Genomic DNA, 14,660 nt, shown 5'->3' with positions numbered 1-14,660 from the left:
GCCCACAATTGCTTTATAAAAGGCTTGTTAATGAAAATATGTCATTTAGTATTGAACTCAGTGCAGGGAAGCTCACCAGGAGTTTGTTTAGGGTGGGGATGAGTTGGGATTGGGCATTTTATTTCGTCCCCCCCCTGTTGTCATTAGTCCTTGGTGTGTATGTGTGTGTTCCGCAGCTACATCTTCAGGCTGAGCTGCACGCGGCTGGGCCAGTGGGCCATCGGCTACGTCACTGCAGATGGGAACATCCTGCAGACCATCCCCCACAACAAGCCCCTCTTCCAGGCCCTCATCGACGGCTTCCGGGAAGGATTGTGAGTTTACCAATCTCTCTCTCTCTCTCTCTCTCTCTCTCTCTCTCTCTCTCTCTCTCTCTCTCTCTCTCTCTCTCTCTCTCTCTCTCTCTCTCTCTCTCTCTCTCTCTCTCCTGTCTGTCTCTCCTGTCTCTCTCCTGTCTGTCTCTCCTGTCTCTCTCCTGTCTGTCTCTCTCTCTCTCGCCTGTCTGTCTGTCTTTCTGTCTGTCTGTCTTTCTGTCTTTCTGTCTCCTCCCTCGCCCATATGAACTTTGTGGATACGTCTCAAAGTCCCTACGCCACTGAACTCAAACCAACACGTCTCATGTTGCGTCGGCCACGACCCCATGTCCGCCTCTTCTGTTTTCATAAGCAACAGGAGAGTTTGGTTTGCACCGTGCAGTAGTTTGGGTGGACAGTGTATATAATATCGTCTCCTACAGCAGTGTTTCCACACTCGAGTACCCCCAGCAGTACACCTTTCTCTTGTGGCCCCGGACAAGCACACCTGATTCTACTTGTCAACTAATCATCAACCCCTTGACAAGTTGAATTGAGGTGTGTTTGTCTGGGGTTTCAACAGAGAGGTGTACTGTTGGAGGGTACTCGAGGACCGGAGTTGGGAACCACTGTCCTCGAGTATGCCGGTGTTCAAACTTCTGTTTTTCTTTGATTTTTTAAAATAAACGCTGTGGTATCTTCAAACCTGTAATCAAATGCTGAATTAGTCTGTGGAAAGGTTTGCTTTGCAAAGAGCCTGATGCATGTGTTCTATAAAGCCACTATGAAAGTATCACTTAGGCCTCAAGGTTACATGAAAGATATATTCAAAAGCATGCAGTATGGCTGTGACTCAATTTACACCCTATTCCCCATATTGTGCCATGCTTTTGATCCTATGTGGCAGCCCTGTGTGGCTCTAGTCAGTAGTAGTGTACTTTATAAGGGGAATAGGGTGTCATTTGAGACAACCTATGTGTGTTGCTTTACCCTTGTGAGTGACCAGAGTTCCGTCTCCTCTGCCCAGCTACCTGTTCCCCGACGGGCGTACCCAGAACCCAGACCTCACAGAACCATCAGACCTCAAAGTCAGGACTGTCTCTGTCTCGAGCCATAACCCACAAGACCAAGACCATATTAAAGTCACACAGGTGGGTCTCTCTCTCTCTCTCTCTCTCTCTCTCTCTCTCTCTCTCTCTCTCTCTCTCTCTCTCTCTCTCTCTCTCTCTCTCTCTCTCTCTCGCTCGCTCGCATTCATAACCTCACAGGACTGTGTGAGCCATCGCCACAAGACCATATTAAAGTCACACAGGTGGGTCTCTCTCTCTCTCTCTCTCTCTCTCTCTCTCTCTGTCTCTCTGTCTCTCGCTCGCTCGCATTCATAACCTCACAGGACTGTGTGAGCCCTCGCCACAAGACCATATTAAAGTCACACAGGTGGGTCTCTCTCTGTCTCTCTGTCTCTGTCTCGCTCGCATTCATAACCTCACAGGACTGTGTGAGCCATCGCCACAAGATCATATTAAAGTCATACAGGTGGGTCTCTCTCTCTCTGTCTCGACATCGCTCGCATTCATAACCTCACAGGACTGTGTGAGCCATCGCCACAAGACCATATTAAAGTCACACGGGTGGGTCTCTCTCTCTCTCTCTCTCTCTCTCTCTCTCTCTGTCTCTGTCTCTGTCTCTGTCTCTGTCTCTCTCTGTCTCTCTCTCTCTCTCTCTGTCTCGCTCGCATTCATAACCTCACAGGACTGTGTGAGCCATCGCCACGAGACCATATTAAAGTCACACAAGTGGGTCTCTCTCTCTCTGTCTCAGTCTCTCTGTCTGTCTCTCTCTGTCTCGCTCGCTCGCATTCATAACCTCACAGGACATACAGCACTTCCTGAATTTTGGGTCCTGTTTAGTAGGGAAAAAGTTTTGAAACTGAGTGAAACGCAAAATTCTCATTTAGTTGTCTGTTTCAAAATGTTTTGCCGTGCCGTGTCCTCCTGAACATGACTCTGGCTCTTTTCAGTGGCCGCATACGGTACGAACCGAACTCGACTAAGGGTGCTTTAATGTGCTCTATTTGTATGAATGTGTTACCCTGTGCTCAGGGAGGCCTCCTGAAATCCCATGGCTGACTGTGTGCATGTCCTCAGGAGCAATATGAGCTGTACTGTGAGATGGGCTCCACCTTCCAGCTGTGTAAGATCTGTGCGGAGAATGACAAGGACGTGAAGATCGAGCCCTGCGGTCACCTCATGTGTACTTCCTGTCTCACCGCCTGGCAGGTACTGTACCCCTAGTCTCTTTCACACTTGCTGGGTTGGGTGGATCAGTGGGTCAGTGGGCGGAAGTGTGTGGGTGCATGTGCATGTGTTTCCCTAATCCCTCTCTCTCTCTCTTTTCTTCTCCTTCAGGAGTCGGAGGGTCAGGGCTGCCCGTTCTGCCGCTGTGAGATCAAGGGCACGGAGCCCATTGTGGTTGACCCCTTTGACCCCAAGGACCCCATAGGCGGCTCCTGTAGGGGCCTGTTCGGGGCAGAGGGCGCCCCCTCGCCCAGCTATGACGATGACGACGACGACCGGCTGGACGACCCCCACCTCATGATGAGCAAGCTGGCCTGTTCCAAGGTGAGCGCGGTCTAGCTGGGGCCTAAAGCTGATTATGGAGCCCTCTTCTCTATAGCTCCCGGGTGAAGTTTTCTCTAGGTGACAGGTCTAGGATCAGCTTCCTCCCCCCCCAATCTTAATACATTACTCTTCCTCTATCCCTGGGCCACGTTCAGCAAGGCGCAACACTGTGGAACGTTCAGATAGAAACATATTATTTGTGACTGAATTTTTCTCTAAGTTTGCCTACTGAATTTGGGCACATAGCCTACTGTAATCCTTGTGGACTATAGTTGAGCACCCCTGCTGTGAACTGAACTGTTCTGAGGAACTCTCTCCCTCACTCTTTCTCGCACCTTCAGAGTGTAAGATCGCATCGCTTTCATCTTTAACTTCTAAGGTCAGGGTTAGCTTTGCTTCTTCCAGGTATTTGATGTGGAGGGCCCCTTTCTTTTTCTCCTCTTGTGAGCCAGCATCTCTCAGCTGTCTGTCTGTAACACGTCAGAACTCAGCCAGTGGAGTAAGCTCGAATAGATGACTGCTTTGAGAGTGAGACTACACACACAGCTTTGACGTGATGGGGGGGAAGGTTTTCCCCCTGGTTTTGAAGAGTAAGTGCAGTGAAAAGTATCCAGAACTCTCTTCCTGAGCTGTGGGGTGGGGATGTTGGTGCGTTGCAGGTGGAGCGTCCCCCCTCGCCCATGTCCCTGGCGCCCCAGTCCTCCCTGCCCCCCGTGCCCCCCCGCCTTGACCTCCTGCAGCACCGACCACCTAACCCCCCAGGAGCATCCAGCCCCGGGGCCACATCCAAGGCAAGCTCTCTGCTCATCAAACAGCAATAGACAAATGGGAATGTCACAAGATGAAATGTGTGAGAGAGGGGCCTATTTAGCCACTGTTGGAGGACAGTGGAGGTTGACTAGAAATAAAAAAGTATAATAATTCAACCAGAAACCTCAAACAACTTTCTTTAAAAAACCAAAGGCTTTACAGCTTTAATTAATGTGCTTCCGTAATAATTTGCTGTTAATGAATGTGCTTCCGTAATAAGTTGCTGTTAATTAATGTGCTTCCGTAATAAGTTACTGTTAATGAATGTGCTTCCGTAATAAGTTGCTGTTAATTAATGTGCTTCCGTAATAAGTTGACAAATACTCCTGTGAAGTAGGCTACTTCCTCCTTTGAAAACCGATTCAATTGATTGTCCTCGTGGTCTGTAATTGTGCTCTCCTTTCCCTTAGGCGTCCTCCCACCACAAGGACAAGCCTCTCCCCCTGCCCCCAGCCCTGAGGGACCTGCCACCCCCTCCCCCAGACAGACCTCTCTCTGCCGGGCCTGACGGGTGGCTCGGCAGACGGCCCCTACCCTGCACCCCCTTGGGGGAGCCCAAGCTGCCTCCGGCCCCGCCCAACCGCAACCTGGCCGACTGGAACCCCAGGCCAGTGCCCAAGGCCCCCGGACAGCCACCCAGTGTGGGAGACACGCGGGGGGTCCGGGAGCTCTCCAACAGACACTCGCTCCCCCTGGCCCTACCCTCAGTGCTAGACGGATGCACCGACGGACAGAGGAACAACAGCTCGCTCAGTCTGGACCATCAGCTGGAGAAGGGAGCCCAGGTCTAATACGATCTTCTGTTAGAGCCGTTGGTTAAATGTGGTTTCACAGACATGGATGTGACCTCTACCAAGACGGTGTACAATTTGTATGGGGATCGCAAATTGGTATTTACAGAAGTACGACTTTAGCTGTGTCTGACTGTGTGCCTGTGGGTCTTCTCTTGTTCCTCCCCAGAGTTTAGGAGGCACGGCGTCTGGCAGTCAGGCGTATGACAACCCCAAAGTGAAGCCTTCAGTCTCGGCAAATGCCATCTATGCTCTGTCAACAAGGTACCGTAAAGTGCACACACTCCTCTCCCTGCTGTGTGAATGTGTTGTATGATGTACAGTGGGGAGAACAAGTATTTGATACGCTGCTGATTTTGCAGGTTTTCCTACTTACAAAGCATGTAGAGGTCTGTAATTGTTATCATAGGTACACTTCAACTGGGAGAGACGGAATCTAAAACAAAAATCCAGAAAATCACATTGTATGATTTTTACATCAGAAAAGCATGACTTAATATTTGGTACAGAAACCTTTGTTTGCAATTACAGAGATCATACGTTTCCTGTAGTTCTTGACCAGGTTTGCACACACTGCAGCTCCTTAGTTGCCCTGGCTGTGTGTTTCGGGTCGTTGTCATGCTGGAAGACCCAGCCACGACCCATCTTCAATGCTCTTACTGAGGGAAGGAGGTTGTTGGCCAAGATCTCGCGATACATGGCCCCATCCATCCTCCCCTCAATACGGTGCAGTCGTCCTTTCCCCTTTGCAGAAAAGCATCCCCAAAGAATGATGTTTCCACCTCCATGCTTTACGGTTGGAATGGTGTTCTTGGGGTTGTACTCATCCCTCTTCTTCCTCCAAACACGGCGAGTGGAGTTTAGACCAAAAAGCTCTATTTTTGTCTCATCAGACCACATGACCTTCTCCCATTCTTCCTCTGGATCATCCAGATGGTCATTGGCAAATTTCAGAAGGGCCTGGACATGCGCTGGTTTCAGCTGGGGGACCTTGCGTGCGCTGCAGGATTTTAATCCATGACGGCGTAGTGTGTTACTAATGGTTTTCTTTGAGACTGTGGTCCCAGCTCTCTTCAGGTCATTGACCAGGTCCTGTCGTGTAGTTCTGGGCTGATCCCTCACCTTCCTCATGATCATTGATGCCCCACGAGGTGAGATCTTGCATGGAGCCCCAGACCGAGGGTGATTGACCGCCACAGTGTATCAAATACTTGTTCTCCCCACTGTATAGGGCCAGGAGTTTTTCCTGACCAAGTGACCCATGAAAAACTCTGTCCTAGGTGTATAGCTCAGAACCCAGAGTTTTCCCTGATCAGGTCCCAAAATCTCCTGGCCCTGGTTATATGAAGTGTCCCCCTCTCTCTCCCTGCGTTGTCAGACCCCATCCAGGTCTGAAGCCAGTGGCCGGGGAGGAGGCCTACGAGAGTGACGAGGAGTCCGACTACATGATCCCCACCTCTCGGCCCGTCCTGGTCCCCATGGCAGACACCCCAGTCCCCAAACCCCCCCAGCCTACCTCTCTCAACTCATGGTAAGCACCCTCTGCTATAAGTCAGCATATCTTCTCATTGAAAAACACTTCACTGTAAGTTTGTTGATGATATTGTAGGGGGTACATCTTCTGTTATGTGTTTTCTTATTCTGACATTTGATTTGCACGTCAATAGCGAAAAACAAGTAAAAAAATGTTTTAATAATAATTACTGGCCATATGATGTCATGTCCTATTAGTTTTCCTCCCCTTCCTGTGTTTGGTAGGCCCATGCTGAATGACCTGGATGAAGGACCTCAAATGTATGAAGCCATGTATAACGTCCAGGTCCAGGCTCACCTGGCCAGAGACTCGGGTACTGCCCTACCGCAACACTGTCTGCGTGCCAAATGGCCAAATGGCATCCCCACTGTATTCTCTTCTATCCCCACTGTATTCTATCCCCACTGTATTCTATTCTATCCCCACTGTATTCTATTCTATCCCCGCTGTATTGTATTCTATCCCCACTGTATTCTATTCTATCCCCACTGTATTCTATCCCCACTGTATTCTCTTCTATCCCCACTGTATTCTATTCTATCCCCACTGTATTCTATTCTATCCCCACTGTATTCTATTCTATCCCCACTGTATTCTATTCTATCCCCACTGTATTCTCTTCTATCCCCACTGTATTCTCTTCTATCCCACTGTATTCTATCCCCACTGTATTCTATCCCCACTGTATTATATTCTATCCCCACTGTATTCTATTGTATCCCCACTGTATTCTATTCTATCCCCACTGTATTGTATTCTATCCCCACTGTATTGTATTCTATCCCCACTGTATTGTATTCTATCCCCACTGTATTCTATCCCCACTGTATTCTATCCCCACTGTATTCTATCCCCACTGTATTCTATCCCCACTGTATTCTATCCCCACTGTATTCTCATTTTAGCCCACTGATCTATCCCACTGATCTATCCCACTGTATTCTATCCCCACTGTATTCTCTTCTATCCCCACTGTATTCTATTATATCGGCAGCGTAGCCTAGTGGTTAGAGCGTTGGACTAGTAACCGGAAGGTTGTGAGTTCAAACCCCCGAGCTGACAAGGTACAAATCTGTCGTTCTGCCCCTGAACAGGCAGTTAACCCACTGTTCCCAGGCCGTCATTGAAAATAAGAATATGTTCTTAACTGACTTGCCTGGTTAAATAAAGGTAAAATAAAAAAATTAAAAAATCCCCACTGTATTGTATTCTATCCCCACTGTATTGTATTCTATCCCCACTGTATTGTATTCTATCCCCACTGTATTGTATTCTATCCCCACTGTATTGTATTCTATCCCACTGTATTGTATTCTATCCCCACTGTATTGTATTCTATCCCCACTGTATTGTATTCTATCCCCACTGTATTGTATTCTATCCCCACTGTATTGTATTCTATCCCCACTGTATTCTATTCTATCCCCACTGTATTCTATTCTATCCCCACTGTATTCTATTCTATCCCCACTGTATTCTATTCAAAGAGATTCAAATGCCATTGTTTCATTTCACCCTTCTGACCCCACTGTGAATCTCTCCGTTCCTCAGATTACTCTGAGCTGCCTCCCTTGGCCAGTACCAATTGTCCCATCTGGGAGATCCCCTGCCCGGTGCGGGAGCCCCCTGAGGAGGTAGAGGAGGAAAACGGCTACGACATCCCCAAACCAGCGTTGCCCACGGCCCCGGCCCGACGCACCCTGTCCGAGCTGGGGGCCACTTCCAGCGCCGCCTTCAACCGTCTCTCCATGGACAGCGAACCCGGAGCATCCGCCTGTAAGCGTTCGCTTCAGAGACACCTGTTTCAGACCCCTATAGTTAATTTGTAGGGCGGGGAGTTTTTTCCTGATCTGACCAGGGAACTCTGGGCACTAGGTAGTTTGTTTGATAGAGACCATGTACGACCAAACTGTACGACAGATTTGAGTTAAATAAATAGCTAATTCTGTTACTAGAGCCCAGAGTTTTTCCAGACCAGTCGTGTTGAGGAGAAACTCCTGGCCCTATGTGTCTCGAACGGTTACACAACCCTGTTTATTTAGCAAGGTTGTCCCTAGTGTTGTATTCCTATATTTATACATATCTCAGAGCACCCTTATGGCATCTTCAAGACTTCCGATTGCGAATCGAGATTTGGGCAGGAGTACAGGATTGTGAATGTGGATGCTGTTTGTTGTTCTGTGGTTTGATGTGAATGCTGTTCTATTCTCCTCCCTGTCCTTCTAGCCTTCTCAGATTCCAGCGACGCCCCAGAGCGGCCGCCCAAGCCCCTCCCCCGACGCATCAACTCCGAGCACCGGCCCATACCTCCTGGATTAGGCGGTGGTGGTGGCGGAGGGGGAGGAGGAGGTGGAGGAGTAGCCAACCCCCAGATCACCAGTGAGATCGAGCATCTCATGAGGCAAGGCTACACCTACCAGGACATCCAGAAAGCCCTGATGATTGCACAGAACAATATGGAGATGGCCAAGAATATCCTGCGCGAGTTTGTCTCCATTCCCTCCACGGCTCACATTCTTACATAGTACCTCCTCTGCTCCTGCCCAGCTCAGCCCAAAGTCCATCGCCTGCAGTACTAGCGCTTCAGTGCTAACTGGAGCCCCTGCAGTCTCCTGTCCGGCGCCCTCTCAAAACTAGCTCATTCCGAGCCCTGCGCTTCACACGCTTTTTCAAGAGTGACCGGACGCCTTTTGTAATGTGCTGCAGGGCCACTCTCCAGATCCCATGGGGGGAAGTGATGATGATGATGATGATGGCTCATCGCACAACCGACGCTTCGACGGTCGTTTTCACGTCCTCTCGAAGGCCTCTACCGAAATGTAATCGACCCCCCCCCCCCCCAAAAAAAAAAATATGTGTGTCTATCTAAGAATTTAATATATAACTAAATATATATTAAATGTGTGTAATGTTACATATATATTTCCAATGAGTTCGGCTTCGAAGGTCTGTTTTATTTCACGTCGTTCATGTTTAAGGATAGATTGCAGAGGATAAAGATGGTGGTTCTTTGGGAGAGAAGCACCCTTCTGTCGTCCCCAGCCCTCACTTTGAAGAGAGCGGCGGGCTTCGTTTAGCATTCAGAAGCAGGCGTTGCCTAGACTCACAGCAGAACATTTGGCAACATGTCAAATATGGCCTTTATTAATGCTTCGGTACTTCTGTGGGGGGAAAAGAATGTGTGCGTGGTTTGCCTCAAAGTAGCATGATGTGTGTGTGTGTGTCGGGCCAATGACCTGGCTAGTAGGGTTGGGACGTGATTGGCTGACCTAGCTCACTGGTTGACCATTTGACTTAAAACCCAGGTGAAAAGCAAAGCTGTGTTTGACTGTGTTGTTGTCTATGTGCATCATTTTCTACGGTGGGTAGCATTGTTTCCTACATGGAACCACCCCCTAATCATCTCGTCCAGTGATTCCGATGCCCAGACTGGGAAGCCTGTGTTTTTGTTTTTTCAGTAAGACGTTTTTTAGAGGCAAGTCCTGGCTCTGCTGTCAGAGCCAATCAATCGAAGCCACCTGGGAGGTCCCGGTTGGCCCATGTCCCAATCCCTCTTCTGTGCAAAATGAATGTGGAATTAATATATAGCTCAGACGTTTTCGTTCTTCTTCCTCCTCAAATGTAGTGCTCTCAAGCAAGAGTCTGAATGGGAGAGGCAAAGTGTACGGAAATGTAATGGCGAGAGAAAAAGGATTGATGGATTCTAATCACGGCCCAGTACCGGGGTCAAGATTCTATAATACTGACAACAGCTTAGACATGAGGAGAGCTTCGTCTGCGATGTGCCCCGAAGCTGTTCAGCGACGTGTCATCGATTACTTTAATAATATATTATTATTATGATCATTGTTGTTATTATTCATTCAGAAGTGCTTTACTGCTGCTACTATTGTTAGTGCTATACAATTAAGCCTTACATGTACATTTTGTGAATATTGTTTAACTGCTCTTTGTTTTTCTTTTTAAAGTGACAGTATCTCATATTGTGTTCTTTAGTTGGTGATGTAGCATACGTGAAAATGCAAGCAGCTTGGGGTTGTTTCCCCCGTTTTTAGGAAAGTGTTGGGACTGGTTAGCCTTTAGAGGAATTATGATGCCATCGTAAATGGCACTGTCCCGCAGATTGACCCAAGCGGTAGGTAGCATCAGCGAAACAAACAGTGTGATTGATGAAGCGTGTCATAACTGGTTCAGAAATCTGTATTGTAGATGCGCCTCCACTTTGAATCTAAGATTATAATTGTGCGAGCTTTTGTCATTTTAAGGATTGACTTAATTGCACAGCTGCAACTAAGCCCAGTAGCTTAGTGAACGAGAACATCTTGAGACGCACGCCCAAAACATTGACGAGTCGCAGCCCCCCCCCCCCCCAAAAAAAAGGAGGGGTGGGGGGGTTCACATTCTATATGACTCTTGTTTATTTCCGTAAACCTTTTCGGTCACACAGTGATGGGGTTCTAAAGAGTGTTTGCCTTTCTTTTTCCCATAGAGGTATTACAACCAGTGTTTGGGTCAACGCAACAACAGGGTTTGTGGACCTGTTGGGAGTGTGGGAATTTTTCTCTCTGGTTTCCCCGAATTTGTTAAAACACTCCTCTGTTGAACGAGGACTAACACATCTTTCCTCTGTAACTGGGGTTGAAATGTTACTGAAACCTTCCCAGAATTCCCAGGTTTCCCAGAAATCCCAGTTGAAGGATAAGATGGCCTCCCTGCCCATTACCTCCTGATTCCAGGGAAAATGTTGCAATCCTAATCTGTTACTCAGAAATACCGTTTTGTACCCTAACCAGACAAGAGTCTTCACATGGACTGTTCAGACTCGTCTTAACTCTAATGAGTTGGCAACGAATTGTTAAACTAACCAATACACTCATTGAATTTACAGCAGGTGCACCTCGTTCCTGTCTGTCTACGTGGTAGGTCTTCGTTCACTTTTGAGTTTTCCTGTGTTTTCAGATTCAGTAGGGCCTTCGGAGTTTGAACGCAATCCACAAACCTCCTATTTTTAGGGAGCCCATAACCGATGAATATCCACACGTATTGAATTTACGAAAGTAGCCTATTACTAAATTGTCATTAAAACGTGCATATCATTTTGTGCTGACTTCTATTACATTGTTGGTTCAAATGTTGTTTTTTTAAAGAAAACGAAATGGCACTGGCTCACATTCCTAGATTATTCTCTCCGGGACCGGTACTAAAATGAGGTATGTTGGCCCCTAAAAGGTGGAGAAGCTCTGTTAATGGGATTGCCACCATGGGCTGTAGAATCATCGTATAGGCTGTAGAATCATCGTATAGGCTGTAGAATCATCGTATAGGCTGTAGAATCATCGTATAGGCTGTAGAATCATCGTATAGGCTGTAGAATAATCGTATAGGCTGTAGAATCATCGTATAGGCTGTAGAATCATCGCATAGGCTGTAGAATCATCGCATAGGCTGTAGAATCGTCGTATAGGCTGTAGAATCATCGTATAGGCTTTGGAATCATCGTATAGGCTGTAGAATCATCGTATAGGCTGTAGAATCATCGTATAGGCTGTAGAATCATCGTATAGGCTGTAGAATCATCGCATAGGCTGTAGAATCGTCGTATAGGCTGTAGAATCGTCGTATAGGCTGTAGAATCATCGTATAGGCTTTAGAATCATCGTATAGGCTTTGGAATCATCGTATAGGCTGTAGAATCATCGTATAGGCTGTAGAATCATCGTATAGGCTGTAGAATCATCGTATAGGCTATAGCTTCTCACCTGTATCTCACAGTCTCCAGACTGGAAGAGGTTTGTGGCGTCTCTTTTTTTTGTTTCTTTTTCTTCTGTTCCTAGTTGCCTTTTGAGGGAAACGGTGAAGTCACTTTTGAATGAACCACCTTCAATAGGGATTGTGAGGTTTCAGAATGGAACCACGTATCATTTAATGTTGGTGACTGTACTGATTCTATGTATGTATGTATGTATGTATGTATGTATGTATGTATGTATGTATGTATGTATGTATGTATGTATGTATGTATGTATGTATGTATGTATGTATGTATAGTGCCTTGCGAAAGTATTTGGCCCCCTTGAACTTTGACCTTTTGCCACATTTCAGGCTTCAAACATAAAGATATAAAACTGTATTTTTTTGTGAAGAATCAACAACAAGTGGGACACAATCATGAAGTGGAACGACATTTATTGGATATTTCAAACTTTTTTAACAAATCAAAAACTGAAAAATTGGGCGTGCAAAATTATTCAGCCCCCTTAAGTTAATACTTTGTAGCGCCACCTTTTGCTGCGATTACAGCTGTAAGTCGCTTGGGGTATGTCTATCAGTTTTGCACATCGAGAGACTGAAATTTTTTCCCATTCCTCCTTGCAAAACAGCTCGAGCTCAGTGAGGTTGGATGGAGAGCATTTGTGAACAGCAGTTTTCAGTTCTTTCCACAGATTCTCGATTGGATTCAGGTCTGGACTTTAACTTGGCCATTCTAACACCTGGATATGTTTATTTTTGAACCATTCCATTGTAGATTTTGCTTTATGATTTAGATCATTGTCTTGTTGGAAGACAAATCTCCGTCCCAGTCTCAGGTCTTTTGCAGACTCCATCAGGTTTTCTTCCAGAATGGTCCTGTATTTGGCTCCATCCATCTTCCCATCAATTTTAACCATCTTCCCTGTCCCTGCTGAAGAAAAGCAGGCCCAAACCATGTTGCTGCCACCACCATGTTTGACAGTGGGGATGGTGTGTTCAGGGTGATGAGCTTGTGTTGCTTTTACGCCAAACATATGGGTCTAGGGTGTCAGGTAGGGTGGAGGTGATATGGTCCTTGACTAGTCTCTCAAAGCACTTCATGATGACGGAAGTGAGTGCTACGGGGCGGTAGTCGTTTAGCTCAGTTACCTTAGCTTTCTTGGGAACAGGAACAATGGTGGCCCTCTTGAAGCATGTGGGAACAGCAGACTGGTATAGGGATTGATTGAATATGTCCGTAAACACACCGGCCAGCTGGTCTGCGCATGCTCTGAGGGCGCGGCTGGGGATGCCGTCTGGGCCTGCAGCCTTGCGAGGGTTAACACGTTTAAATGTCTTGCACACCTCGGCTGCAGTGAAGGAGACACCGCATGTTTTCGTTGCAGGCCGTGTCAGTGGCACTGTATTGTCCTCAAATCGGGCAAAAAAGTTATTTAGTCTGCCTGGGAGCAAGACATCCTGGTCCGTGACTGGGCTGGATTTCTTCCTGTAGTCCGTGATTGACTGTAGACCCTGCCACATGCCTCTTGTGTCGGAGCCGTTGAATTGAGATTCTACTTTGTCTCTGTACTGACGCTTAGCTTGTTTGATAGCCTTGCGGAGGGAATAGCTGCACTGTTTGTATTCGGTCATGTTACCAGACACCTTGCCCTGATTAAAAGCAGTGGTTCGCTTGCACAGTGCTCCTTGGGATGTTTAAAGCTTGGGAAATCTTTTTGTATCCATATCCGGCTTTAAACTTCTTCACAACAGTATCTCGGACCTGCCTGGTGTGTTCCTTGTTCTTCACGATGCTCTCTGCGCTTTTAACAGACCTCTGAGACTATCACAGTGCAGGTGCATTTATACGGAGACTTGATTACACACAGGTGGATTGTATTTATCATCATTAGTCATTTAGGTCAACATTGGATCATTCAGAGATCCTCACTGAACTTCTGGAGAGAGTTTGCTGCACTGAAAGTTAAAGGGGCTGAATAATTTTGCACGCCCAATTTTTCAGTTTTTGATTTGTTAAAAAAGTTTGAAATATCCAATAAATGTCGTTCCACTTCATGATTGTGTCCCACTTGTTGTTGATTTTTCACAAAAAAAATACAGTTTTATATCTTTATGTTTGAAGCCTGAAATGTGGCAAAAGGTCGCAAAGTTCAAGGGGGCCGAATACTTTCGCAAGGCACTGTATGTATGTGTGTGTGTGTGTGTGTGTGTGTGTGTGTGTGTGTGTGTGTGTGTGTGTGTGTGTGTGTGTGTGTGTGTGTGTGTGTGTGTGTGTGTGTGTGTGTGTGTGTGTGTGTGTGTGTGTGTGTGTGTGTGTGTGTGTGTATGTGACTTATTCCACATTTTGTTGTTACAGCCTGAATTCAAAATGGATTACATGTATTTATTGTTCTCACCGATCTACACACAATACTGGCAAAGTGAAAGTGCTTAAAAATGTTTTCAAATGTATTGAAAATGAAATGCAGAAATATCTCATTTCCATAAGAATTCACACCCCTGAGTCAATACATGTTAGAATCGCCTTTGTCAGTGATTACAGCTGTGAGTCTTTCTGGGGAAGTCTACGAGCTTTGCATTCCTGGATTGTACAGTATTTGCACATTCTTTTTTTCCGTTTATATTCTTCAAGCTCTGTTAAGTTGATCATTGCTAGACAACCATTTTCAGGTCTTGCCATATATTTTCATGCAGATGTAAGTTGAAACTGTAACTCAGCCACTTGGGAACATTCACTGTCTTCTTGATAAGCAACTCCAGGTGTAGATTTGGCCTTGTGTTTTAGGTTATTGTCCTGCTGAAAAGTGAATTAATCTCCTGGTGTCTGGCAGAACGCAAACTAAACCAGGTTTTCCTCTAG

General features: G+C 46.6%; 1 protein-coding gene across 1 annotated transcript in view; it reads left to right on the top strand.

Moving 5' to 3' along the window:
• The window catches only part of LOC123993104 (E3 ubiquitin-protein ligase CBL-like), a 57,304-nt gene extending 45,189 nt beyond the window's left edge, over positions 1 to 12,115 (top strand). The window contains exons 6-17 of the mRNA XM_046294890.1: positions 177 to 314; positions 1,321 to 1,355; positions 1,553 to 1,605; positions 2,441 to 2,572; positions 2,702 to 2,914; positions 3,574 to 3,705; positions 4,135 to 4,509; positions 4,685 to 4,779; positions 5,894 to 6,046; positions 6,274 to 6,362; positions 7,601 to 7,825; positions 8,276 to 12,115. Of these exons, the coding sequence (XP_046150846.1) occupies positions 177 to 314; positions 1,321 to 1,355; positions 1,553 to 1,605; positions 2,441 to 2,572; positions 2,702 to 2,914; positions 3,574 to 3,705; positions 4,135 to 4,509; positions 4,685 to 4,779; positions 5,894 to 6,046; positions 6,274 to 6,362; positions 7,601 to 7,825; positions 8,276 to 8,574 (1,939 nt within the window). The 3' untranslated portion in view covers positions 8,575 to 12,115. The remainder of the gene's footprint in view (positions 1 to 176; positions 315 to 1,320; positions 1,356 to 1,552; positions 1,606 to 2,440; positions 2,573 to 2,701; positions 2,915 to 3,573; positions 3,706 to 4,134; positions 4,510 to 4,684; positions 4,780 to 5,893; positions 6,047 to 6,273; positions 6,363 to 7,600; positions 7,826 to 8,275) is intronic.
• Positions 12,116 to 14,660: the final 2,545 nt, after the last annotated feature.

Source organism: Oncorhynchus gorbuscha, linkage group LG13 (assembly GCF_021184085.1).
Source record: "Oncorhynchus gorbuscha isolate QuinsamMale2020 ecotype Even-year linkage group LG13, OgorEven_v1.0, whole genome shotgun sequence".
Taxonomy (NCBI): Eukaryota; Metazoa; Chordata; class Actinopteri; order Salmoniformes; family Salmonidae; genus Oncorhynchus; species Oncorhynchus gorbuscha.
This window is presented reverse-complemented; position numbering and strand designations above follow the sequence as displayed.